Source organism: Mustelus asterias, chromosome 8 (assembly GCF_964213995.1).
Source record: "Mustelus asterias chromosome 8, sMusAst1.hap1.1, whole genome shotgun sequence".
Classification (NCBI taxonomy): Eukaryota; Metazoa; Chordata; class Chondrichthyes; order Carcharhiniformes; family Triakidae; genus Mustelus; species Mustelus asterias.
Window position 1 is genome coordinate 122,122,406 of NC_135808.1, and position 27,950 is coordinate 122,150,355.

Genomic DNA, 27,950 nt, shown 5'->3' on the forward strand with positions numbered 1-27,950 from the left:
TGTTAAATTTGTTTATGGATCATATTCACAACTAGTGGTTACATTTGAAACTGTAATTAATATCAGAATTTATGAACATATTCAAAGTTTTCAATTCAATTGCAGTATAGTAAAACTCATTATTTTGTCATTAAAGCATTCTTTTTATTTTATGGCACAGAAACAGAAAATGAACTAATTCGTTTTTATAAGTAGAAGGTTATTTATAAATTGAAAACTAATATTGCAACCTATTTTGTCATTCCCTCTACATACTATATTTGTAAATGTCTTTAATGTTTTTAGCATGTTGCAATTAGGTTTATAAAGTAGAACCACAGTCTTGGTTAAACTTTTCATCACTTGGATAGAACTAATATACTCCTAGAGGACTCCCTGCTGAACATTATTTAATTGGGCATGTACGTGCTATCTTGCAGGATTCTTGGAATTGGCCCTTCCAGCTTCAGTGAACAGTTCATGATGACACTGTGTCGTCTGAACTAGGATACAATAGTTTCCACGATTTCCTCTCTCTTGCCCCAATTTGTCAAGCATTAAATATCAAATTCACATTTTCTAACTGAAAGCATGAATATTACATTTCTAAAGGAAAGATCACTGTTGTGGAAAAAGTAAATGGCATGAAAAATGTGCACAAGACTTTAAAATGAAAACACCTCTATTTGCAGTTGTTAGAGGCATAGTTTGAATAAGCTGTTTTAACCTGCAGAGTTCAATCACCAACTGTGGTAACTATACTTTCCAGTATTAATACTGTCTCTGCAAGCCCTCTAATTTATGTACATAATTGAGAAATTATTTCCCTTCCATTGTATTTTTCATGGAAATGCTCCTTTCTTCCTTTGCTACTCTGCTCCTCAGTCTCCAGGACAAAATCAATACCAACAAATTCTCTGGCGTTACCATCTGACTCTGTTACACCAAATAACAGATTCAGATTTTTCCCATTTGGAGCAGAATAAGTTTCCAGATTATCTTGCAAGCACCTCTCAGCAATAGCAGTCAGATAATACCCAAATGCACTGCATCAGTGTTGTGAAACCATTGCCAGAATCTCAGTTGGCACACACTTTAACAAGCTCACTTTGTTATGTCACATATACAACAGACTTTTAAAATTCCTCTTATGGATTCCCATTTTAATAACTCTTTCTCAGACTCCCACAGATTAACCCAGCAATACAAGCAGAAGATAGGAATGCCACATTTTATTATCCTGTTTCTGTTTACATATGGTCTAAAATGCTCACTCTAATATTCAACGTGGTAATCACCTATAGAATCATAGAATCCCTACAGTGCAGTTGGAGGCCATTCGGCTCATCGAGTCTGCACGACTAGCTGATAGAGTATCTTATCCAGGCCCTTTCCCCCACCCTATCCCATTTACTAAGGGACAATTTACCATGGCCAATCCACCAAGCTTGCACATATTTTGGACTGTGGGAGAAAACCAGAGGAAGCCCACGCAGACACAGGGAGAATGTGCAAACTCCACACAGACATTCACCCAAGGCCGGAATTGAACCCGGGTCCCTGATGCTGTGAGGCAGCAGTGCTAACCACTGTGCCAGCTATGACGAAGTTGCCAGGGTACGTTTTAGATGTACAAACCCAAAAAGCAGAAGATCAGTTGTAGCCATTCCTTGCTCCCGTTGGTGTTAGTGGCAGAGGTTTAGAAGCAGGTTCACTCTCAGTACTATTTGATGCATGGACCAGGTATAATCAATAGAAGAGGAACTAGCAGTTCCTCTCTACTTTAAAAAAGAGAACCAAATTGTGACTGGCATTCAGCCGGGTCAAAAAACAAAACATATTATTTTTACGTGCAAGTTAAACTTGTAGTTAAGAGGAATGTGTTTATGGTCAAGTTTCACCCTCTGCAAAGTCTGACTCTTTAAGTACTACTGGAAAAAATGTGTAGAATTATTTTCAGTGAATGTTATTGTGAATCATTTTGTAATGCATATTGCGTTGTAGGCTGTTTTGCACATGTTCTATTGTCTGGGATTAAATCCAACTTTTTAATCAACTGGCCAGACACTAGAGACGCGTTCACTTGGAAAAGATTCAGGGTAAGTAGAATTTCTGGCACATTCGCTTAACTTTTTTTTACCCTCTTCCACAGCAGGATTTTCAAGGTGGACGTAGTTATTGACATACGACCTGTGCATGCAGACACCCTGCCTTCCAGAAATATTTTGCTGATCCTCAAGTGTGGGAAAGCAGTCAATTGGGTAATCAACTCACATGATGTCTACGGAAAGCTGGAAACAGTTGTAAGTGTTTACGCATAAAATACTGTTCAGTAAACCAATCCTTCTTAATCAGAAATCAAACTAATTAAACTGAGTTTAGCATTGGATTAGCTTGTGAGTAGCTTTCTAAAATTGTGATGTATTATTTTGATTTGATTTAATTTGATTTATTATTGTCACATGTATTAGTATACAGTGAAAAGTATTGTTTCTTGCGCACTATGCTGACAAAGCATACCGTTCATAGAGAAGGAAAGGAGAGTGTAGAATGTAGTGTTACAGCTAAGGTGTAGAGAAAGATCAACTTAATGTGAGGTAGATCCATTCAAAGGTCTGATGACAGCAGGGAAGAAGCTGTTCTTGAGTCAGTTGGTACGTGTCTTCAGACATTTGCATCTTTTTCCTGACGGAAGAAGGTGGAAGAGAGCATGTCCGGGGTGCTGCTGGCTGCTTTTCAGAGGCAGCGGTAAGTGTGGACAGTGTCAATGGATGGGAGGCTGGTTTGAGTGATGGACTGGGCTTCGTTCACAGTCCTTCGTAGTTTCTTGCGGTGTTGGACCATACCAAGCAGTGATACAACCAGAAAGAATGCTTTCTATGGTGCATCTGTAAAAGTTGGTGTGAGTCATAGCGGACATGCCAAATTTCCTGAGTCTTCTGACGAGCTTGGTGGGCTTCCTTAACTGTAGTGTCGGCATGGGGGGACCAGGACAGGTTGTTGGTGATCTGGACACCTAAAAACTTGAAACTCTTGACCATTTTTACTTCATCCCCATTGATGTAGACAGGGCATGTTCTCCACTACGCTTCCTGAAGTCGATGATTGTCTCCTTCATTTTGTTGACATTGAGGGAAAATTATTATCATCGCACCAGTTGACCGGATTCTCAACCGCTTTCCTCTACTCCTGTATTCTTTCCTGTTATTGTTTGAGATCTGGCCCACTACGGTACTTGAAAATCGAGTTGGAGGGGAATTTGGCCACACAGTCATAGGTGTATAAGGAGTATAGTAAGGGGCTGAGGACACAGCTTTGTGGGGCGCCGGTGTTGAGGATGATCGTGACTTGAACGTCTCAGACCTGGACTTCAGCAAGCTGTGGGAATCCCTGTTTATTCATGGTTTCTGGTTGGGCAACAGGTGGATTTGCTTCTTTGGCACACAGTCTTCTACACACTTCTAATGAAGTCAGTTACTGTAGTGGCGTACTCGTTCATGCTAGTCGCAGAGTTTTTAAATACTGACCAGTCTACTGACTCTAAGCAGTCCCATAGGAGATCATCCGATTCCTTAGACCAACATTGCACGACTTTCTTTAACGGATTCTCCTGTTTCAGTTTTTGGCCGTAAGCCGGGAGAAGGTTCACAGCCTTGTGGTCTGATTTGCCAAAGTGTGGGCAGGCGATAGCGCGGTAGGCATGTTTGATATTTGTGTAGCAATGATTTGGGCCTCTGGTGGAACAGGAGACATGTTGGTGGTATCTTGGTAGGACGTTCTTGAGCTTGGCCTGATTGGAGTCCCCAACCACGATGAACAAGACCTTTGTTTTGCCTCAAGGCTATTTGTAGAGGTGTACATTTAGTCCAGCGTGGTCTTCATGTCCACATGGGTGGGATGTAAACTGCTGTCAGGATAACAGAAGTGAACTCCTGTGGAAGGTAATAGGGGCAGCATTTTAGTGTCAGGTATACAGATCAGTGCAGACCTGTTGGGCCGAATGGTCTCCTTCTGCACTATAGGGATTCTGCGAATTCTATGATATGTAAGTGTTCATTGAAAGAATGTAACATTTTAAGTAACAGACAACCTTTAAAAATGTTGAATTACTGTCATGAAATGAACTTCCAAAAGCTTATGACAAACATCAACCTGTGTTAGGTGAATTGGCCATGGTAAATTGCCCCTTCGTGACCAAAGATGTACAGGTTAGTTAGATTGGCCGGGATAAGGTGTAGGAGTAGGCCTAGCTGGAGTGCTGTTTCTGAGGGATGGTAGTCATGATGTGGAGATGCCGGCGTTGGACTGGGGTGAACACAGTAAGAGTTTTAACAACACCAGGTTAAAGTCCAACAGGTTTATTGGTAGCAAATACCATTAGCTTTCGAAGCGCTGCTCCTTCGTCAGATGGAGTGGAAATTTTCACTCCATCTGACGAAGGAGCAGCGCTCCGAAAGCTAATGGTATTTGCTACCAAATAAATCTGTTGGACTTTAACCTGGTGTTGTTAAAACTCTTTCTGAGGGATGGTGCAGACATGTTGGGCAGAATGGCCTCCTCCTGCACTATAGGGATTCTAAGAACCCTTGTTTCTCCTTCCAGATAAGTAAGTGTTCATTGAAAGAATGTAACAGTTGATACTTTTTGTTTGATGATTACAGATCATTATCAAAAGAAGTTAATTCTTTGAAAAAGCGTTATCTTCCTCAGCTTTACTTAGCAAAACAGGTTAAGGCACTGAAGAGTGTAATATGAGACATGGAATACTGAAATGCATTTTTCTGTTAGTCACGAGCAGTTGATTCCCTCAGGCTGTTGAGTTCTGTACTAGCATCAAATCTTCAAAAGGTAATTCTACAGTTTATTGGGGCTTGCACTCAAGGGCAAATAAAGTTGTTTCTTTTCTCAGTTCCCCACAGCTTTCCATTCTTGCTGAAGCATGTTTCCATCCCTTTCTTCGACTAGTTTTTTTTAACTGTGCGCCAGGGGCCCTTTCAGATTTGAGAGTATTTCAGTGCCCCATGTCACTAGCTTCAGGAACATTTTTTTCCCGTTTTACTACATCCTCAAGTTCTGTGACATATTGCATTACCATGCACATCAGTGAATCATCAAGGCTGAAAAGAGTTGCAGTAGATAAAGTGACACATGAATACTTTTCCTGGGAAATAACAAGTCCACATAGTTTTTATATTCCAGAATAATATGACGAGAAGGTAACATTTGAATATGTGCTATTAACTATAGTTGAACATATTTTCCTTTGTTTTGTTTTAGTACCACACCTTCAAATACCCCTCAAGCATAGATTCACTGTAAGCATTAGAAAAATCTTGTAAATATTCAAATATGAAAGTATAATTAACTCTCTCTAGTAAGATCAAAGACAAATTGATTCATTTAATTAAAAGGTGAAACTGGCTAAAGATAAAAGAAAAAGCTCTCCAACGTTTATGGGCAATGATTGTGGAATAAACTCACATTATCTCTTTCACTTCAAATTTATTTCATGTGCGCCAGTCTAATTATCAAGATTTTTTTGTCAAAGTGTTAAGTGCTGTTGTAAAGCTGGTCTTTTGGAGTATCTTCGGCAAGTATTAGCACATTTAAGAACTTTTTTGGTGTTGAAATCAATGAGAGTTTTTCTTTGCATTCTAAATTTAAATTTGAAGAGACATCTATTTGTTCCTTCAAAGGGTGATGGAATTGCATATTAACAACATAATGGGAGCGATTTTGAGCCCGCACTCTCCATCTGCAGGAATGGCAGCACATGCTCAAAATCCAGAGAGCGCGATTCGTACCGGAGAGTTTCCGAGTTCATGCCTGGGGCAGAAAAAGTTCCAACTAATCTGGGTTGGAGGCCCCTGACACCTCCATGGTGGGCTGGGCGGGAGGTTTACTCAGGTTCTGATCGGGGTGCCCTTCAAAGATTGCGTCCCAATATCTGAGCATCCGGGTGTTGCTGGTGTGTTGAGGCCCCGCTCCCCTCTATGACGGTGTGAAACACGCCCCCTTGATTTTTTGGCAGTGTGTCGTAAGATCTGGAGAGAAAATCGACCGATTTCTCTGGCGAGAAACAAGTGGTTTTCTCTCCGGAAACAACACTGCCATTCTTTGGTAAGCCTTCGCCCAATGTCTCCAGACACTTGAACACAAACACTGAGGTTAACACTCCAGTGCAGTACTGAGAAAGTACTTCATTATTGGGGATGCCCCCTGCTTTCTAAGATGATGTGAAAGACCGCATGGTACTAGTTCAAAGAAAAGCAAGGGAAGTATCCCTGATATCCTGACCAATATTTATCCCTTAATCAACTTCACGAAAGAAACCACGTAAATACTGTGGCCAGAGAAGCAGAACAGAGGTTAGGTATTCTGTGGCAACTGACCAATCCCCTCTTCACAAAACCTTTTCCACCATCTACAAGGCAAAAGTATGATGGAATGCTACCCACTTGCCAAGATGAGTGCCACTCCAACATTCAAAAAACCCAATATGATCCAGGACAAGGCGACCAATCGATTGACACCCCATCCACTTCCAGGTACAGTGGCCACAGTGTTGTGTGATTTACAAAATGCACTGCAGCAACTAGCTAAGACTTCAATAGCACATCCCAAACCTTGTGGCCTCTAACCTTGGAAGAAAAAGGCAGCAGGCACATGGACATATACCCATTCCAAGTTCTCCTCCAAGATCAACTTGGAAATCTATTGCTGTTTCTTCATCCCCATTCTGGAATTTCACTGGAACTAACAGCACTCTGGGTGTACCCATGCTATGCAAACTGGAATGGTTCAAGAAGGTGGCTCACCACCATCTTCTCGAGGATAATTAGAGATGGGCAATAAATGTTGGACTTTCCAGCAACAAGCTCATTCCACAAGTGAATAAAAAACAAATTATCCGGTCATTATCACTTTGCTGTTGTTTGGAACTTGCTATGTGCAAATTAGCTGTTGCAAAACTTTCTGGGGAAGAAGTTGGATAAGGCCCAAAAATGATGCAGTGTTTGTGAAATAATACAGACTGCACATAAACTTCATGCTGCCCGCTCATAATAATGCTCAGCGTGCTACTGAGTGGGTGAATGCCTGAATATGGGGTGCACACTCTTGATAGGCTAGCATGAGTGCACCATATGAAAGATTGCCCTCCTGGCCAAGCCACGTGAACACTCCAGCTTCTCTCTGCTCAGAGAGAACTCCTCTCTTGGCATATAAAATGTCAGCCTTGGCACAGTGGTTAGCACTGCTGCCTCACAGCGCCAGGAACCTGGGTTCAATTCCAGCCTCAGGTGGCTGTCTGTGTGGAGTATGCACATTCTCCCCCTGTTTGCGTGGGTTTCCTCCGGGTGCTCCAGTTTACTCCCACAGTCCGAAAGTTGTGCAGGTTAGGTTGATTGGCCATGCTAAATTGCCTCTTAGTATCAGAGGGATCAATAGGGTAAATACATGGGATTATAGCGATAGGGCATGGGTGGGATGCTAGTCGATGCAGTCTCAATGGGCCGAATGGCCTTCTGTACTGTAAGGATTCTATGATTCTATGATGCCAGTGGATAGAAAACTGGGAGATATTATGAATGTCACCCTGAAGGATTCCGACACAAAGGAACTCATGGCCATGGTCACAGCTGTTGGTGGCACTGTTCTTGTCCTGCTGTGAATCTTCAGGTCTGCTGCACCAAGTGGTGCATTTCAGTGAGCATCTCCTTTGTAAAAGGCAGATGTTGTACATACTGCTCCTTGGCAAGCTTGAGGTGAGCAAACTGTTACCTGATGATGATGAGTGGATGAGGCTTCCTTATGAGAGTACTTCTTACTATGCGAGCATAGTATTGCCTTTGCTCAAACTCCCTGTCAGGCTGCAGGCAAAGGGGGATGGTAATTGCAGCACCTTTAACTGGGAGCAAGTGGTCTTATCAGAAGTCAGAACCAAGACGTTCACCAAATGTAAGATGACTCCTTGCAGACTTCACCAACTTTAAGCAACAGTAGAAAACACAGCGCTGCCACAAACTCAGCATGGACCAGTAGAAATCAATCAGAAGATAATCTGAATGTAGTTGATAATCTCTTTAAATGGCAGTGGCTGGTTCTTTCTCCCGCTGATTGAATGTTTAGCTGCGCATGTTTAAGAGGGGGGTGTTATTTATTTATTAGTCTCACAAATAGGCTTACATTAACACTGCAATGAAGTTACTGTGAAAATCCCCTGGTCGCCACACTCCGGCACCTGTTCGGGTACACTGAGGGAGAATTTAGCACGGCCAGTGTACCTAACCAGCACGTAGCTGGAACAGCGAGGTCAAAAATGGCACTGGTGGTCTCAAATCAGTGTTACTTGCTGATCTAGGTCACTCTGTGCTTACTCTGAATACTTGCAGCACATGTTCGTGACACCCACACTAATGATGTCACCAAAATGGCATCCAACACAGGCCACACCAACAGTGTGCACCCAAAATAACACCAAAAGAATCGAAAATGTGGGTGCTATGAAGTCAAATTTTATGGCTTTTCTCTATGTTTTAATTCTGTCTATTTTTTCAAAAAGAACTATATTTAATCATTTTGTTTAACTAGAATGCCCAGTTTTTAACTTCTGAATTAACAAGTCAAGGTGAGCAGTGGAATAAATAAGAAAGACCTTGATGTCTCCATTTTTTTCCTATGCACAAAACAGTGATTACCATCTCTGGGCAGATTATATCATCCTATTTTACGTACATGAAACTTGATTCTACACACTCCCAAGGTGTATAATCTTAGATGCAAATATTTTGACATGAAAGATGCAAACACAATTTTCAGTTGAGCATTTTGGAATATGTATTTTCTTTTCAGTTGGAGATTTAACGGTTCAAGTAATCATCAAGTCTCCCACATTCATAAGCTCTGGATTCCTCTCTATAGTGTCACTTTTAAATTTGCCATTACCATCAGCTGGCAGGATTTTCCACACAACCTGCCATTGGTTGGCAGCAGGATCTTCTGGTCCCCTCTTGGTCAATAGGGTTCCCAGTTGAATGAATACAGTGCCACTGGGCGGGAGTGCACCGTCAGCGGGATTGGAAAATCCCAATCGGCATGAATGGCCAGAAAATTCCAACCACATTTTTATCATCATTATCTATATAGTTTGTCTGAACTGACAAGAGCTGTAGTTAATGATGAAGGAAAAGTCTTCTTTCAGTTTAAAAAAAATCTTTGCCAATACAAGAAAAAATCTGTTATAACAGCCTGGATGACAACTGTTGTAACTTGTTCCAGAGGATAGCCAAATTCCCTGAACAGTGTTTAAAATATATATTATATATACATATTATATATTTGATTTGATTTATATCGTCACATGTATTGGGATACGGTGAAAAGTATTGTTTCTTGCACACTAAACAGAGAAAGCGTACCGTTCATAGACTACATAGGGGACAAAGAAAGGAGAGGGTGCAGAATATAGTGTTACAGTCATAGCTAGGGTATAGAGCAAGATCGGCTTAATACAAGGTTGGTCCATTCAAAACTCTGATGGCAGCAGGGAAAAAGCTGTTCTTGAGTTGGTTGGTGTGTGATCTCAGACTTTTGTATCTTTTTCCCGATGGAAGAAGGTGGAAGAGAGAATGTCCGGGGTGCGTGGAGTCCTTAATTATGCTGGCTGCTTTTCCAAGGCAGTGGGAAGAGTAGACGGTGTCAGTGGATGGGAGGCTGGTTTGCGAGATGGACTGGGCTTCGTTCACAGCCCTTTGTAGATCCTTGTGGTCTTGGTCAGCGCAGGAGCCATATCAATTTATGAAATATCTGTAAAGGATGCTTTCTATGGTGCATCTGTAAAAACTGGTGAGAGTCATAGCGGACATGCCGAATTTCCTTAGCCTCCTGAGAAAGTAGAGGTGTTGGTGGGCTTTGATAATTATTTGTATTCCTATTACACATCTTCCTTGGTACTGAAGTTTGTTTGCAAAATATAGATGGTTTCTTGTTGAATAATTATTTAAATGAATTTGTTTCTGAAAAGTTTCATCAAAGCATGTCTATAACTATTGTGAGGTGCCTGAAGCTGAACAGTAACATGAGTATAATGCTTTTGAAAAATTGTAATGGGACTACATGGTGGAGCAGTTAGCACTGCTGCCTCACAGTGCCAGGGTTCTGGGTTCGATTCTGACATTGGCTGACTGTGTAGAGTTTGCATGCTCTCCCTGTACCTGAGTGGGTTTCCTCTAGGTGCTCTGATTTCCTTCCACAGTTTAAAGATGTGCAGGGGAGCTGGATTGACCATGCTAAATTGCCCCTTAGTGTTCAAAGATGAGTAGGTTAGGTGGATTAGCCATGTTAAATGCATGAGGTTATGGGGATGAGGTGGGTCTGAGTAGGATGCTCTTTTGGTGCAGACTTAATGGGCCGAATGGCCTCCTTGAGCACTGTAGGGATTCAATGGTTCTATGTGTTAGTCATGACAATGCAGTTATGAAACGGTATTTGTTCAGCTGTCAGTCCACAGTGTGAAATCAATAAGATCACGTAGAAGAGTAAACCAGATAAACCTGATTTAGAGTCACAATTATATATTTTAAACACTGTTCAGGGAATTTGGCTAATCTCTTGAACGAGTTACGACAGTTGTCATCCAGGCTGTTATTTGTGATAACAGATGTTTTTCTTGTATTGGTAAAGAATTTTAAAACACTGAAAGCAGAGACTTTTCCTGCATCATAAATGTAAATTATTTTCTTTGTACCATCTATGAAATTGACCATTAGCAAGAAACACTCGCGTAGATGGAAAATAAATAGTTATTACATTAATGCAATGCTATTTTGTAAAAGAATTTAAAAGTTTTCTTTAAAAACTTCAGCTGTTCATAGTAAAATGAATGTATAGAGGTATTAAACATAATGTTTATCAAAGCAGGCAAACAAAGATGCAAAATACAGCAAACAAACCTGCGGGATACTAATTGATAGCTAATTAAAGAGGAGAATTAAAAATTAGAAGAGTTAGTATCTGAAAAAAGTAGTGAGGGCTGGTGGATAGACATTGCTTCGGTGTGAAATGTGACAGCGTGATATTTTACAGGTTTCTAATAGAAAATACACAATTGAATTGAATAATTGTGTGATTTTGTTTCCCAAAGTACAGCAGAGGACAAAAGCAATGTTCCTAAAACAATGCAACTCTGAGTTGAGTATTGATGATTTCGTGGGAATTTTCAGTGGGAAAGGATTAAAATTTGGTCACAATAAGGGGGAACAGAATGAGGAACAAATGGGGAATTTAGTCGAGTTACACTGCATTATGCCTGTGAAATGATCAGACGTTTTGATGGAAAAATTATTTAGACCATGAAATTTATATAATGTGTGTATTCTTGTCTGAAAATGGATAGACTACAGAACAGTCTATAAAGGATTTGCTTGATGTGATATTCCCATGGTCAAGTTTATTGTACGAAATGCTGTCAACTGGTGGTGGTTTAGAAAACATTTTACTTTTAGCAGCCAAGAACATGGTCATCTTCGAATAGAAAATGGATGGGCGGATTCTCCTGTTTTTGTTCTAAGTGTTTCCCACTGGCAGCACCTGTCAGGTGGCATTTAGCCACTTTTACAATGTAAATGTATTCAAAACACAACACACGCTGGCCAGCCTGGCTTCACAGGGAGCAAAAGGGTGCCTCGATTGCGGTGTTCAGAAACAGGCTCCCCTCCTCCCCCCTCCCCTCACTATGGACACAACGACCCCCCTGGTGACAATGGGAACACCCCCAACCCTACAGCACCCGAGGGGCACCCTCCCCCACCCACTAAATGAATACCATGCAGGCACAGGGTGACCCAATTCTGCCGCCACCCCCCCCCCCCCGCTCCTCCTCCTCCAAACACACTCAAAAGATACACTCCGATATTGGGTCTCTTCAGACCCTGTTCCTTGGCAATGCCAACCTTGCACTGCCCCCTGGCACTGACACCCTGGCACTGTCACTGTGGCAGTGATATACTGGCAATGTGTCACTGTCAAGCCAGGGTGGCAAGGGGAGTGGTGCCAGCCTCCTCTATGGCTTAAAGCCATCTCCAGTGCAGGCGTGCTATTCCAGCTTGAGGGTTTGAAGAAGACTCATTATGGAAGAAATCAGTTGCAAAATTGTTTTGAAAAAACAGGGAAATATATATCATCAGCCGAAAAACATTTATTCTGTTGACTTCCTCCCACAGTCTGAAAGACGTGCTGGTTAGGTGCATTGGCCATGCTAAATTCTCCCTCGATGTACCTGAACAGGCACCGGAGTGTGGCAACTAGGGGATTTTCACAGTAACTTCATTGCAGTGTTAACGTAAGCCTACTTGTGACACCAGTAAATAAACTTTCAAAGTGAGAACTTGGAATGTAGGTTTCTTGAGGGAACTTTGAAGGATGGCAAATGTGTTGACTTCCAAAAACACTTGATACAGAAAAAAGTCCTTTATTGCCAGTGCATTTGTAATTAGTAGCAGTGAATATCATTTCTGTGATGTTATGATGACAACAATTAATTAAGAGTTGCACCAGAAAGATGCTTCACAGAAGCTGGTCCTCTGTAATATTAATATGGCCTCTAAATCCTCCCCTCCATTTTATAAGTAGTTTTCTTGCCTCCTGCTTTTGTGTCCAATGACACGCTGGGTGGGATTTCCTGCACCCCCTGCCCCAGCATGTTTTGCAGTCGCAGAGGCAGCTAGCCATTGGCCAGTGGCGGGATCTCTTTGGTCCCACTGCTCTCAGTGGGATTTCCTGCGACCACAGGTCACCATTGGCAGGGGCTGAAGATCTGGAAACGGCTGGAAAATCTTGCCGACTATTTCTCCCTGAAAAGGAAAATAAACTTAGTAAACTGCATTTTCCCCCTCCCCCCTCCTGTAAAGCTTCCTGCAGCAGTCTGGCAGATGCAGTATAATGTGGATAAATGTGAGGTTGTCCACTTTGGCAGCAATAATAGAAAGACAGATTATTACTTGAATGGGTGTAAATTGAGAGAGGTGGACACTCAACGAGACCTTGGAGTCCTCGTGCATCAGTCACTGAAAGTAAGCACACAGGTACAAAAGCAGTAAAGAAGGCAAGTGATATGTCGGCCTTTATAGCGAGAGGATTTGAGTATAGGGATAGGCATGTTTTGCTACAATTGTATAGGGTGTTGGTGAGGCCACACCTGGAGTATTGTGTGCAGTTTTGATGTTCTTATCTGAGGAAGGATGTCCTTGCTATAGAGGGAGTACAGCGAAGGTTTACCAGGCTGATTCCTGGGATGGCAGGTCTGTCATATGAGGAGACACTAAATCGGTTAGGATTATATTCACTGGAGTTTTGGAGAGTGAGAGGAGATCTCATAGAAACTTAGAAAATCCTAACAGGGTTAGACAGCATAGATTCAGAAAGAATATTCCCAATGGTGGGGGAGTCCAGAACTAGGGGTTATAGTTGGAGGATAAGGGGTAAACCTTTTAGAACTGAGGTGAGGAGAAATTTCTTCACCCAGAGAGTAGTGAATGTGTAGAATTCACTACCACAGAATGTAGTTGAGGCCAAAACGTTGTCTGATTTCAAGAAGAAATTAGATATAGCCCTTGGGGCTAAAGAGATCAAGGGATATGGGGGGAGGGGGGATCAGGATATTGAATTCGATGATCAGCCATGATCTAGATAAATGGCGGAGCAGACTTGAAGGGCTGAATGGCCAACTCCTGCTTCTAATTTCTATGTTTCTATGAGTAATTACAGATGTCAACGGTTCATAACAGTCATTTCTGATCATTTGGGAAATCATGATTAGCTCTACAATCAGCTTTATGTTGGTGTCCATCTGGTCGTACTTGGTATATAGTATATATAATCAGAATTTTACAGCAAAGACAAGGCTATTTTGCTCTTAATGCCTGTATCAACTCCCAGAAAGAGCTCTTCATTTTGTCCCGATGCTTTAAAAATTCGTGCTTTTCAGGCAAAAATTAGAAGGAGAAAAAAAGCTGTCAGCCTTTCTCTAACTTTGTGGACAGGATTTTACAGTCCCCCCACCAGCGGATTTGCTGGTGAGTGGGGTGGCCATTAAATACTCCTCAGACCTGTCCAGAATTTTACTTGCGGGGGGCAAGGCCTGGGGCAGCCCAACAGAGGCTCTGAAATGGCCAAGTCACCTTACTGGGAGGGCGCCTTGCTCATGGATCCCCTTTCCACATCTGTGCCCCAAGCCAAGGTCTGCCCCCTTCAAATGTCCCCCCCCACTCCAGTCTCTCCATCAAGACCTCCAGCCCCAGGCCTCACTTCCCCTGCGCTCCATGAGCCTTTTCTCTGCAGTTATGTGGTCCTGGACCCAGGGATTTTGGGCAGAATTCTCCCCTCTGGGATGAGGTCCTGTGGCGGGGTTGGGAATGTGGAACGTTTCCCACTGCAGAGGACTGCGGCAAACGAGCCATACCTTTAGGTCCCAAACTCATTAATTATGCAGCTGGGTGTATTACATCATGTTCTGTGGCAGGGCAGGCTGATGGTGCGTAGTCCGCTATCATATCCGAGCGCCATGTTGAAAAGACGCCCAACATCACTGACCCTCTATTGAAAAAAGAAGATGGACCTCCTGAAAATTGAGATGGATCTCTGGGAGCACTCTGAGGCCAGAAGATGGACTTCATGAGAAAGAAGGTAGATCTCCAGGAACATTGTGAGGTTGGACCCCTCCAGGACACCGAATCTGGACGATCCATCTGTAGATGCTCTCCTCTCCCCCACAACCCACTGCTGTGGTTTTCCCAATTCCAGGGGTTGCTGGCAGCCTCCATTCTGAATTCTGGAGCTAACCCAAGTGAATCCCAACATCTGCCTGCCACATTATTCCAGATGTGTTTTGCATTGGTGTATCTTCCTGCTGGTATCCGGGAGAATCGGGCCTGGGGGGGCGGGGGGAGGATTCCGGTCGGGCTTCATCTGCATCCCATTAGTGGGATGCAAGTCAGTTTCACGCTAGCTTAAAGTGGGTTTTTTGATGCTTCATGGCAGGCACCAACTAAAAATCCCGCGGGAACTTAACGCTGGTGAGAAACCGATTTTTGGGTCTTTCGCCGAATTCTTCCCTCCTGCCCACCATTAAACCCCTGGCGGGGGCATTAGAATCTGAGGACTGCTTGTAGCCCCAGTCCTGGCTACTGGTGCTGCTGGAACGACAGAGCTGCCAGCCAATCAGTTTGGCATTAACTGGCTTTGGGACTGCTGTAATCGGCCGGGATGCGTTCCCCGCCAACTCTTTGGGAGGTGGGGTGGGAAAGATCCGACCCTGCATCTCTGTGTATTTCTAGTGCTGCAATTTCTCTTCACCTCAACTTAATCAACTTTCTAAACTGCCATTTTTTTCTCACTTTCACACGCACAGCCTCAATTTCTATTCAAAAACGTAATTCAATATAAACTTTCACATTTGCCCTCCTGCCTTATTTATGGAAATACTATTGAGTAGAAAGTGCTGGATGGTATTGCATTTCCATCCATCACTGCAGTTGACCAGTAAATGGGGCACACTGCACATGCTCAGACTGCTCAGTCCGAATCAGCTCTCTGAATGACAAGCTTGGGAGCAAATATCAGGTCAAGGCAAAGGCTATTAGGAGAGGCTGAGACTATCAAATAAAAACTGTAAGAAGCAAAAAGAGACGGCTAAATTTATGAAATCAACAAGAAAGAGCTTGGCCTTTCATGTCCTCAGGATGTCCTGAAGTGCCTTGCAGCTGATGAAACACATTTGTAGTGGCAGCACGGTAGCACAGTGGTTAGCACTGCTGCTTCACAGCTCCAGGGTCCTGGGTTCGATTCCCAGCTCGGGTCACTGTCTGTGTGGAGTTTGCACATTCTCCTCGTGTCTGCGTGGGTTTCCTCCGGGTGCTCCGGTTTCCTCCCACAGTCCAAAGATGTGCGGGTTAGGTTGATTGGCCAGGTTAAAAATTGCCCCTTAGAGTCCTGAGATGTGTATGTTAGAGGGATTAGTGGGTAAATATGTGGGGGTAGGGCCTGGGTGGGATTGTGGTCGTTGCAGACTTGATGGGCCGAATGGCCTCCTTCTGCACTGTAGGGTTTCTATGAACTTTCTATTTGTAGTGTAGTCAATGTGAAAAATGAAGGAAATGTGACAGCTCTGACAAAAAAAGAAATGTGATAATGACAGATAATCAGTTTTTTAGTGATGTTGATTGAGGGATAAATATTTAATTTATCCTGCCATGGTATGTGCTGCTGAAATAGTTCTCAAATGATCCTCATCACAGTTTAATTTTAACATGATTTTTAATATTAATATCAAAAATGTTAGGGCATATAATTTTCTCATGAACAAGTGTTACCTTTCCATAGCAGATGAGTGAATAAAGGGGCAAGGCTCTGGGGATAGTAAGAATGTTCGTGTAAAATACTGTAACAATTCAAAAGTTGCAAGAAGCAGCCAGCAGCCGACAGACCCATTATAGGCCCACCTCACAGCACGAACACACTGCTGGCTGGTGGGTTAACTGGCTGCGATTGGGAATTCTGCCTCTTAGTGAGAGGAACTCCTGTACTCGTGAACTGCCAACCAATCTGCTGTCCTAGCAGTGGATCCTGCTGGAACTGTAAGCATCTCCACGAAGAAGAGAAGATGGATACTGGAGCCCGGTACGTTGGGTTTTTCTGGGTGGAGAGGGATCAAGGCAGCCAAGGTGGGGGGGTCATGATGGATACAGGTTTTAGGCCAGGAGGGAAGGCTGAAAGCTGGGGGAGCTTGTTGGGTTGGGGGGGGGGGGGGGGGGGGTCTTCCACGATGTGCAGCGTCCATTGAATTGCTTAACAAACTCCCATTAATTATTTATTTAAAAATGGTGGGACAGTTGCCAACTTTGGTGCCCGTCCTGCTGCCATATATGGGGACTGGGTCGAGGGAGAGCTGGAAGATTGTGGGTTTGCCACACCTTATATTTTATGTGTTCCACCCTTACCCCTACACCATCGAAAACACGCCCAGCCAGAGGCCGTACAATCCAGTTCATGATCAGTAAAATATATAGTTGCCAGAAATACGATTACAAACTGTATTCTGCACTTTAAATGTTGAAGTCTCTGTCAGTTGGTTTGCAAGTACTGCTGAAGGTGGCTTGGTTCACATTAACTGTGGAGTGGTGCTGCCATTTTGTATAAAGTGACTAAATGATGAAATTACAGTTTTAGATGACTCAAAGCAGAATGCAAACCAGTATGCCTATTTGTTTTAATATAGAAAGGAAGATATTATGGGTGATTTGGTTAGTAATCCCAAAGCTCTGTTAAAAGATATAAATTGATACAGTGAAAAATATTTTGGTTGTAAATGTGTAGTTTTAGAATAGTGCAGAAAACCAGGTTTATACACTATAAGGGTGGCGGCATGGTGGCACAGTGGTTAGCACTGCTGCCTCACAGCGCCAGGGACCCGGGTTCGATTCCCGGCTTGCGTCACTGTCTGTGCGGAGTCTGCACATTCACGCCGTGTCTGCGTGGGTTTCCTCTAGTTGCTCTGGTTTCCTCCCACAGTCCGAATGACCTGCTGGTTAGGTGCATTGGCCATGCTAAATTCTCCCTCAGTGTATCCGAACAGGCGCTGGAGTGTGACGACTAGGGGATTTTCACAGTAAGCTCATTGCAGTGTTAATGTAAGCCTACTTGTGACACTAATAAATAAACTTTAAAAAATAAATGCAGTGAAGTTGTTACTCATTTCACTTCACACTGCCATTATGATATTTGCTACAGTTCACATCCTCTGTGCACAGCTGCAGATATGCTATCTGTTGTCTTTTGAGGATGAAAAACCATAATGGGAACAATGCCAAATACTCTGTTTATTAGGGAATGAGCTCGGATTGGGGTAAAATAAAGTGCCTACAGATTTTGCTTTAGCTATTGTGATTGCATTTATCTTATAACCCTAGGAATACATTTAATAGACATTTAAGCCTGTAGTGGTGATTGTAATGCTTTTGTTATCATAGCAAACTATTAATCTGTACAAAATTATTCAGCAAAACTAAAACTATAGATAAAATTGGGATTTTGTCCTATGATTTTCCAATAGCACATTCTGGAAATCTGAAAATGTATTCTAGCATATAAACATTTGCTCTAGATGAAGATAAATGTGTATAACAGTTGTCTGTTCAAAAGTTGAATTCATTTTGAAATATTTGATTTCCTGTAACACTTAATTTTGATTGTATGGAATTCTGGAATAGATTCACATAAGCAAAAAAATGTGAAGTAATCACTCTTAATTAATTTGATTGGTGTTATGTTAACATTTGTTTCCATTGCATCAAGGTCTCAGATCGGGACAGCATTAACTTTAGCCGAGACACAGAAGCGTCTATGATTGTGTCGAAAAAGACATCATCTGACCTGACATCCGCCCAGGTTGATCTTCTGCGCTGGGCTCGAGAACATGGACACAGTCCAATTACTTCATATACGAAAGCCTCAGTTGCTAACAGAGTTCATTTAAGGCTTCAGGAAGCTGGTAAGTGTTGATGAGTGTATTTACCAGGAATTGTATTCTGAGCACCTAGAATCTCGCCATCGAAAGTAAACATTCACATTGTACAAACATTGAATTAAAGCAAGTTAGAATTAGCTGCTGTTAACAGTCTCATCCCTGAGCATTCAAAATAAATCTGTAATAATTCTGGTTAATGAATATTCTTTTGCATGGTTGAGACTGAAATAGTTTAAAATTTATTTATTAGTGTCACAAGTATTCTTACATTAACACTGCAATGAAGTTAATGTGAAAATCAACTTTAGGTTTAGTTATAAGTAATTGACTCAGTACACTTCATTGTGATCACAATTCCTGTTCGTGCAATAAGTAGCACTCAGTTTGCTTTTGTATATGTGATGAAACAGCAGGTTACCAACTTTGTGCATGGGGCAAACAAGGTAAAACAAGCAACATTTACTTTGTTCCTGTGTTAGTTCCATGGCAGAGACATCAATAAAGCATTGTAAGCACTCTGCCTTGGCTACTGTCGTGCTAATTGAGTTCAGTTGTGGCTGCACCCATCCAGGTGCAAGAGTATTCTGTCATGCTCCTGATGAATTTTGAAGATAGGGATGAGACATTGAAATGGCCAGGCACCATGTTGCAGAGTGCCCAGCCTCTGCATCACCCCAGCAGCCACAGTGTTGATATAGTGTTCGTTTCAAGGCACGCAATACCTAGGACTTTAGTGGGGAAGACACGTTGGTGGTCAGTGGTAGATAGTTGCACCTTTTCTTCTTGGGGTCGGCTTAGCTCAGTTGGCTGGACAGCTGGTTAAAGATACAGAGTGACGCCAACAGCATGAGTTCAATTCCCATAGCGGCTGAGGTTATTCATGAAAGCCCCACCTTCTCAACCTTGTCCCTTGCCTGAGGTGTGGTGATCCTCAGGTTAAGTCAACACCAGTCAGCTCTCCCTCTCAAAGGTGAGAGCAGCCTATGGTCACCTAGGACCACAGCGACTTTACCGTACCGCTTCTTAGAGGTGGTCATTGTTTAAGACATGTGATACAAATGTTACCTGCCATTTGTCAGCTGAAGCCTGGATGTATTTCCAGGGCCTGCTTTAGGCCATTTCATTGGTAGTAATCTTGTGCCCTCCCCATGGTGAGTTTGGTGACAGAGGTACATTTAATCAGGTGGGAGTGAATGGCCTTCCTACCCCGCCACCAGTTGAGGCCTTTGAGTGGGCAATTAATGTGGAAATCTCACTTTAAAACAATTAACACTTCTCCCTGTGTTAAATTGCTGTGGGGCAGCCATTGAGATCATGGGTGGGCTCAACCCTGACATCCTGACTCCTTAGCTGCAGGAGGGGTGCAGGGACCACTGTGCCCTGTAAAATTCAGCCCAGTGTTTCTGAGTGAAGTTAGGTTGTCAATCCTGCGGACTGTGGTTGAGGGAACAAGATGAAGAATGGAGAAGGAGACTACAGCTGCGATGGACCTGTAACTCTATCCGTTAATGGAATTATACCACCCTTGTACACAAGGTGACTTTGATAATTTCCCGACCGAGTTTGATAGTTTGGCACTACCTACTTCAACAGTTGTAAATTCTTTTTTGAAAGTAGAAGTTATATAAAGTTTGTGGTCTTTTTGAAACTGAAATGCTGGAAGTGATTCAGAAATTCTTAATGGAGACAAGAGACACATGGCAGCTGCTATGAAGGGGAATTTGGCTGTAGAATGTCTGTAGAACAAGTGGTTGCCTAACAGGTGCAAGACCTTCACAAAGAAGAAGACAATTCGTTTCTAACCATAGCATCAGGAAAAAAAGGTCTTTGGGTCTCAACAGGAAATCAACATTAAGTTGGCAAGAGACACTAATTGCTGCAACAAATGCTGGCCAGAATATAACTGGCCTCTGAAGATACTCAAAAATTCTGGTGTTTCTACTATGAGTCGTACAAAATTAAATTGTAGGTCAGTTTGTTGAAAAGCACAGTTCATCAGAGTAAATTATATCTCTGGGACTAAATTGTTAATTACAAGGACTGAAGCTGTTTGTATTATTTAATTTCCTTAACTGATCATCACATTTCCCTGATTGTCTCTGGAAGTATAATTAAAAATAGAATTGTTAAAAGGCCGAGGGTGTAAGATAATTGTGAGAATGGAAGTGTGGTGTTTTCCGGCTCACCAAGTTATTTTGAAGGAGGACACTGCCGCAGTAAATTACGCACATTTCTTTAACTTCTGGAAAATGAGTTTACATTCAGCAGAAACTGATCATGTAAAAGTCTCTCTACTTTCTTGCTGTGGGGATTCTAAATGAAATGTGTGAAGGCCACGGGAGCAGATATCCATGGCAGTCCATGCCAGCAGCCAAGTCCTGCCGACCTGAATGCAGTGATGCTGCAAGAAGTTCAATGATCTCACATGAATGGTGACAGAAAGTGGATTCATCTTCAGTTGCCGTATCTCATCATTTGCACCACTAACCTCACAAACAGCTCAATGCAGCACACCCGTGTAACTCACATACACTATCGATCACAAGATCTACTGTCACTCACTGTCACCAGCTCAGCTGCTGGCACTGCGTGTAGTTTAGAAGATAGCACAGCACAAGGTGTAACACTGGGCACGAGTGGCCTGCAGTCAGAGCAGTGAGACAGAGTAGCTCAGGTACCAGCTTGCTGAGGGTGAGATTGCACTTGCATTCAGCTGCAGAGTACTGAAATGAGGCCTGGGGTTTTGATGTGCAGGCTACAGAAGAAGGCAGATCATAGGTCATAGAATCACTACGGTGCAGAAGAGGCCATTTGGCCCATCGAGTCTGCACTGACGCTCTGACAGAGAATCTTACCTAGCCTCTCTCCCCCGCCCTATCTCCATAACCTCGCACATTTACCATGGTTAATCCATTTTAGCTGTACATCTTGGGACACTAAGGGGCAATTAAGCATGGCCAATCCAGCGAACTTGTTCATTTCTGGACTGTGGGAGGAGCACCCAGAGGAAACCCACACAGATACAGGGAGATTGTGCAAACTCCACACAGAAAGTCACCCAAGGCCAGAATTGAACCCTGGTCCCTGGGGTGGTGAGGTATCAGTGCTAACCACTGTGCCAGCATGCCATGATGGAAGGGTATACATAGCAAAACACCTGATGCTTTGACAGCCGAACTAGAAAGCCTGTGAGTAACATCCAGGAGGATGGAGGGGTCCGACAACGTGGGAAAGGCTTTGAAATTCTCTATTTCGACAGGAAGAACAAAAATGAAGCTTATTATCAAAATGGTGAGAGATTGCAGAGCTCTGAGGTACAGAGGGATCTGGGTGTCCTAGTGCATGAATCACAAAAGGCCATTATACAGATACAGCAAGTAGTTAGGGAAGCTAATTGAGAGTTATCATTTATTGCGAGAGGAACTGAATAGAAAAGTAGGGATGTTATGCTTCAGTAATACAGAATACTAGGAAGACCCACATTTGGAGAACTGTGAACAGTATGGGTTACCTTATTTAATGAAAGATGTAAATGTATTGGAAGCAGTTCAGGGAAGGTTTACCAAACCAGTACTTGGAATGGATGGGTTGTCTTTTGAAGAAAGGTTAGACAGGCTAGGATTGTATCCATTGGATTTAGAAAAGTAATAGGCAACTTAATTGAAACATATATGATCCTGAGGGGTCTTTAGAGGGTAGATGTGGAGAGTCTAGTACAAGGGGTCACTATTTCAGAATAAGAGATGGCCCATTTAAAAAGATGAGGTGACATTTTTCTCATTCAGACAGTCATGAGTCTTTGGAACTCTTCCTGTAAAGGTTGTGGAAGCCGTCTTTGAATATTTTTAAGGCAGAGATGGATAGATTCTTGGTAAGTGAGGGGGAAATAGGTTGCTGGAAATAGGTGGAGTGCAGATTTGAGGTTACTGCCACATCAGCCATGATCTTATGAAATGGCAGAGCAGACTTGAGGGGCCAAATGGCCTACTCCTGTTCTTTGTTCCCATATTCTTAAAATCATCAGCCTTCCATCAGCCATTCTGAAACCACTGGGGTAACCTGTGTAAGCACACTAGGACAAGCAAAGCACATGGAAGAAAGGTCCTAAGGAGATGTACATGGGTGATTAATTGATATTACATGCAATGTGGCATGGTTTGATTTCTAAGTTTGGCTTCAAATGTTCATTTTTGTGTTGAATTTTATTTTTGCAGTGTGGCCAAGAGTCAGTAACTGAGGAGAAAATAAGTTGTGGGACTTGATGAATGGGGAATTGGGGTTGACTTGACTGGTATCATAGATGGATGAATCGTTCATGAATAACCGAGTCGGAAAGGGGCTGTATTATTTGCCTCCTCCCTTTCTCCTCCTCCTTCTAATCAACTGGTTGCTGGTGGTAAAGGCAGTGCCTGGATGATGGCAAGGGTGTGCAACAACAGTGATTGGCATTATTATCTGCTTGCTCTGCATATTAATGCACCTTGCACATGCATTAAAGCCCTCCCCAAAATGCAGCCTGCATGGCTCGCACCAGAAGCGTGTCGCACTCATAGTGCTGAAAAACCTGGTGCCAGAAAGCCACATTTTGCAGCCTAAGACTTTGCATTTCACTCTATTATTTTCATCTTAATTTCATGTTCAACTTCAGTTTTTCTTCCTGCAGCCATTTCACTTCTATCGATCGCTTCTTTCTGTCAAAGTGCATGTGCTATTCCTTTCTCTTTACTCTTCCAATTAAAGTAAGAGAGATACTTTCTGTGCAACTCCACAGTGAGGAATTAGTGTCAAGACCCTGGGTATTAAACTTATGCAGAAAACGATTAAGTGGGGAATGAATCAGGAATAAGCTTAATGGCAGTGACGACAAACATTGCTTCTTATTAAGAGATAAAACATCATCCTTGGAAATTTTGGCTATTTATTTATTCTTGGGATACTGGTGAGGCTGGCATTTATCTATTACCTATGTCAAGATGCTCTGAGAAGATGGTGATGGGCCACCTTCTTAAAACACTACAATCCATCTGGTAAAGGTGGCCCACAACATTCATCTAGGCAGAACCTGGCTTTTGACTAACAATGAAGGAATAGCAAGAGGTCAAAGTCAGAATGGCCTGTGGCTTGGAGGGAAATTGGAGGGTTTTTTTATTTTTTTGATGGGATGTAGACACACTAGCAAGGCCAGTTTTTATTGGCCAGCCCTAACTTCCATTGAACTTCCTTCAGAGGGCAGTTAAGAGCCAACCATATTGCTGTGGATCTGGAGTCACATGTAGGCCAGACCAGGTAACGATGCCAGATTTCCCTTCATCAGGGACATTAGTGAACCAGATGGGTTTTTACAACAATTGATGATAGTTTCATGGTCACCATTACTGAGCTGCCACGGTAGACTGTGAACCCATGTCCTGAGAGCATTAACCTGAGTCTTGGGATTACTAGTTCATGGCATTTCCCCTCACCACCATCTGCCCTGTGATGGTGCTAGTGATAGTGCTCCAATGTGTGTGCTGCATCTGAACTTTTAGCTGGTAGTGGCTGTGGACATAGAAGGTTCTGTCAAAGAAACATTGACAAACGCATGCCTGGAAAGTCTATAATACAACCTAATCCATTGTAAAATGTAATTATTTTTAAAAATAACTAACTGCTAAAACAGTAAGACCAATAAGGTAAATTAACCGAAGGAATTTGCTTGTAAACATTCCAATATTAGAGATAAAAACAGGAAAATCTCAGCAAGTCTGACAGCATCTATGGAGAAAGAATAGAGCTAATGTTTTGAGTCTGGATGACCCTTCATCAGAGCTGAAGCAATATTAGAGGCTCAGTTCACTTTTAAAAAACAGACTGAGTTCATCAGCATCTCGTGCCTTACACAAGAGTTTGTTCCACAGGAATTGCTCAATAGGGAATTTTGTAATTTTGGAACCTGGACAGCAACGCACATTTTCCCTAACTCTGTTCAAGAAACACTCCAGTCTCCCTAGTGGTATCATCTAGTTCACCTATGGTACAACTGAAAATATATTGCAGGCGCAAGTCTATTGCAAAAAACACTTGCAGATAAATTAGATGTCACAAATGGCAATGACTTGCTAATCATTTGTAAACCAACACAAGAGTCCTTGTAGTAATAAAACGAGAAACAATCTGTTTTTTTAACACTATAACTGAAGAACAGGATATAAAATTTGCTATTTTGTATTTCCTTATTCCTGAGGATATCAGTGCATGCTTTAATGGATTCAACAAGTATCATTTTGTGAAATAGTGGAATTTCTATACGTAAAAATACATTGGGGACAATCTTTGTGGCTCATCACACCAGGGGCACGATCAGGGAGGTGGGGGTGCGATGTTTTCGGTTGCAGATGGGGGGGGGGGGGGAGGAAACAGTGACAGATTCCCAGTGCACTATTGTACATATTGCACTGGGAGATCAGGGCGCATGCACAATAGCATCCTCTAGCAATCAGCAGCCGGCTGCCCGGCATGAATAGACTCTGTCCACTCCACCTACTGGCGAGAATCACATTTGGGATCACTTATTTTCTAAGTGCCATAAGATAGCGTATGGGAGTTTGCCCAAAAAATGGATGCAATTCTCTCCCATTTTCACACTCGTTCAGCACTTAAAATCCTTTGGTAAGATCGACCCCCTTATTTTTGCTAACAGTAAATCATTGACATTTAGCTGGAATACTTATTTGGATCCTTTGTGTGATTGACTCGTGTACTTGGCATTTTCCTAGCAATGACTCAGGGACTCAGGGTTGGTGTGTTGCCTACCAGGGGCTGGGGTCCGGGATGTGTCTGACAGGGTATTCAGGACTCTTAGGGGGGAGGGAGATAAACCACAAGTTATTGTACATGTGGGGACACACGACATAGGGAGGATAGGGGAAGGGGATATTAGGCAGGGATTTATGGAGTTGGGGTGGAAACTAAAGGCCAAGACTGACAGAGTGGTTATCTCTGGACTCTTGCCTGTACCACGGGATAGTTTAGAGAGGAATAGGGAGAGGGAAGGTTTGAATTCATGGCTGAGGGGATGGTGCAGGAGGGAGGGGTTCAGGTACTTAAGCAATTGGGGCTCGTACTGGGGAAGGTGTGACCTCTATGAGAAGGATGGTCTACACCTTAATCAGAAGGGGACCAATATCCTGGGGGGTAAATTTGCTAAGGCCATGCAGGGAGGTTTAAACTGATTCGGGGGGGGGGAGGGATCCTGAGTAGTGGGGCTGAAAGTGAGGGATGCATGGATGGGGACTGCAATGCACGGCATTGCAGAGGTGGGGTGGAGCAGGGTTTGAAATGTGTATACTTCAATGCCAGGAGTATTCGCAATAAAGTGGGTGAACTTGCAGCGTGGATCAGTACCTGGGACTTCGATGTTGTGGCTATTTCAGAGACATGGATAGAGCAGGGGCAGGAATGGATGCTGCAGGTCCCGGGGTTCAAATGTTTTAGTCGAAGTAGGGAAGGAGGTAGAAGAGGGGGAGGGGTAGCATTATTGGTCAGAGATTGTATCACAGTGTCAGAGAGGAGGTTTGATGAGGACTTATCTGTTGAGGTAGTATGGGCGGAGATTAGAAATAGGAGAGGAGAGGTCACCCTGTTGGGAGTCTTTTATAGACCTCCTAAAAGTTCTAGAGAGGTTGAGGAAAGGATTGCGGAGTCAATCCTGCTTAGGAGTGAAAGTAATAGGGCAATTGTTATGGGGGATTTTAACTTGACTAATATTGACTGGAATTGTTATAGCTCTAGCTCGTTAGAGGGGTCAGTTTTTGTTCAAAGCGTGCAGGAAGGTTTTTTGACTCAGTATGTAGACAGGCCAACTAGAGGTGAGGCTATATTGGATCTGGTGCTGGGAAATGAGCCAGACCAGGTGCTAGACTTGGAAGTTGGTGTGCATTTTGGTGATAGTGACCACAATTCGGTTACGTTCACCTTAGTGATGGAAAGGGATAGGCATGAACCTCGGGCCAGTGGTTTTAGCTGGGGGAAGGGTAATTATGAGGCTATTAGGAGAGAATTAGGAAACATAGGTTGGACTAGGAGATTACAGGGACTGGGAACGTCCGACATGTGGAGTTTTTTCAAGGAGCAGCTACTGCGAGTCTGTGATAGGTATGTCCCTGTCAGGCAAGGAGGAATTGGTAGGGCTAGGGAACCGTGGTGCACCAAAAAAGTTTCTTTGTTGGTTAAAAAGAAAAAGGAGGCTTATGTTCGGATGAGACGTGAGCACTCGGGTAGTGCACTAGAAAGCTTTAGATTGGCTAAGAGGGAGTTGAAGAGCGAGCTTAGAAGGGCTAAAAGGGGACATGAGAAGACTTTGGCGGATAGGGTTAAAGAGAATCCTAAGGCGTTCTATAGGTATGTCAAGAACAGAAGGTTGGTTAGGGCAAGTTTAGGGCCAGTTATAGATGGCAGAGGGAGGTTATGTGTGGAACCGGAGGAGATTGGTGAAGCATTGAACCAATATTTCTCTTCGGTGTTCACGCAAGGGGACATGAATATAGCTGAGGAGGACACTGGGTTGCAGGGGAGTAGAATAGACAGTATTACAGTTGATAAGGAGGATGTGCAGGATATTCTGGAGGGTCTGAAAATAGATAAATCCCCTGGTCCGGATGGGATTTATCCAAGGATTCTCTGGGAGGCAAGAGAAGTGATTGCAGAGCCTCTGGCTCTGATCTTCAGGTCGTCGTTGGCCTCTGGTATAGTACCAGAAGATTGGAGGTTAGCGAATGTTGTCCCATTGTTTAAGAAGGGGAACAGAGACTTCCCCGGGAATTATAGACCGGTGAGTCTCACTTCTGTTGTCGGCAAGATGTTGGAAAAAATTATAAGGGATAGGATTTATAGTTATTTGGAGAGTAATGAATTGATAGGTGATAGTCAGCATGGTTTTGTGGCAGGTAGGTCGTGCCTTACTAACCTTATTGAGTTTTTTGAGAAAGTGACCGAGGAGGTGGATGGGGGCAAGGCAGTGGACGTGGTATATATGGATTTTAGTAAGGCGTTTGATAAGGTTCACCATGGTAGGCTTCTGCAGAAAATGCAGATGTATGGGATTGGGGGTGATCTAGGAAATTGGATCAGGAATTGGCTAGCGGATAGGAAACAGAGGGTGGTGGTTGATAGTAAATATTCATCATGGAGTGCGGTTACAAGTGGTGTACCTCAGGGATCTGTTTTGGGGCCACTGCTGTTTGTAATATTTATTAATGATCTGGATGAGGGTATAGTTGGGTGGATTAGCAAATTTGCTGATGACACCAAAGTCGGTGGTGTGGTAGACAGTGAGGAAGGGTGTCGTAGTTTGCAGGAAGACTTAGACAGGTTGCAAAGTTGGGCCGAGAGGTGGCGGATGGAGTTTAATGCGGAGAAGTGTGAGGTAATTCACTTTGGTAGGAATAACAGATGTGTTGAGTATAGGGCTAAC

At 43.0% G+C, this 27,950-nt stretch overlaps 1 protein-coding gene across 2 annotated transcripts in view; it reads left to right on the top strand.

Moving 5' to 3' along the window:
- The window catches only part of tgfbr3 (transforming growth factor, beta receptor III), a 154,520-nt gene that overhangs the window by 97,610 nt on the left and 28,960 nt on the right, over positions 1-27,950 (top strand). Inside the window, exons 7-8 of one of the 2 annotated variants that reach the window (XM_078218895.1) lie at positions 2,132-2,282; positions 18,328-18,523. In XM_078218895.1, the coding sequence (XP_078075021.1) occupies positions 2,132-2,282; positions 18,328-18,523 (347 nt within the window). The remainder of the gene's footprint in view (positions 1-2,131; positions 2,283-18,327; positions 18,524-27,950) is intronic. The other variant, XM_078218896.1, reaches the window with a different exon arrangement.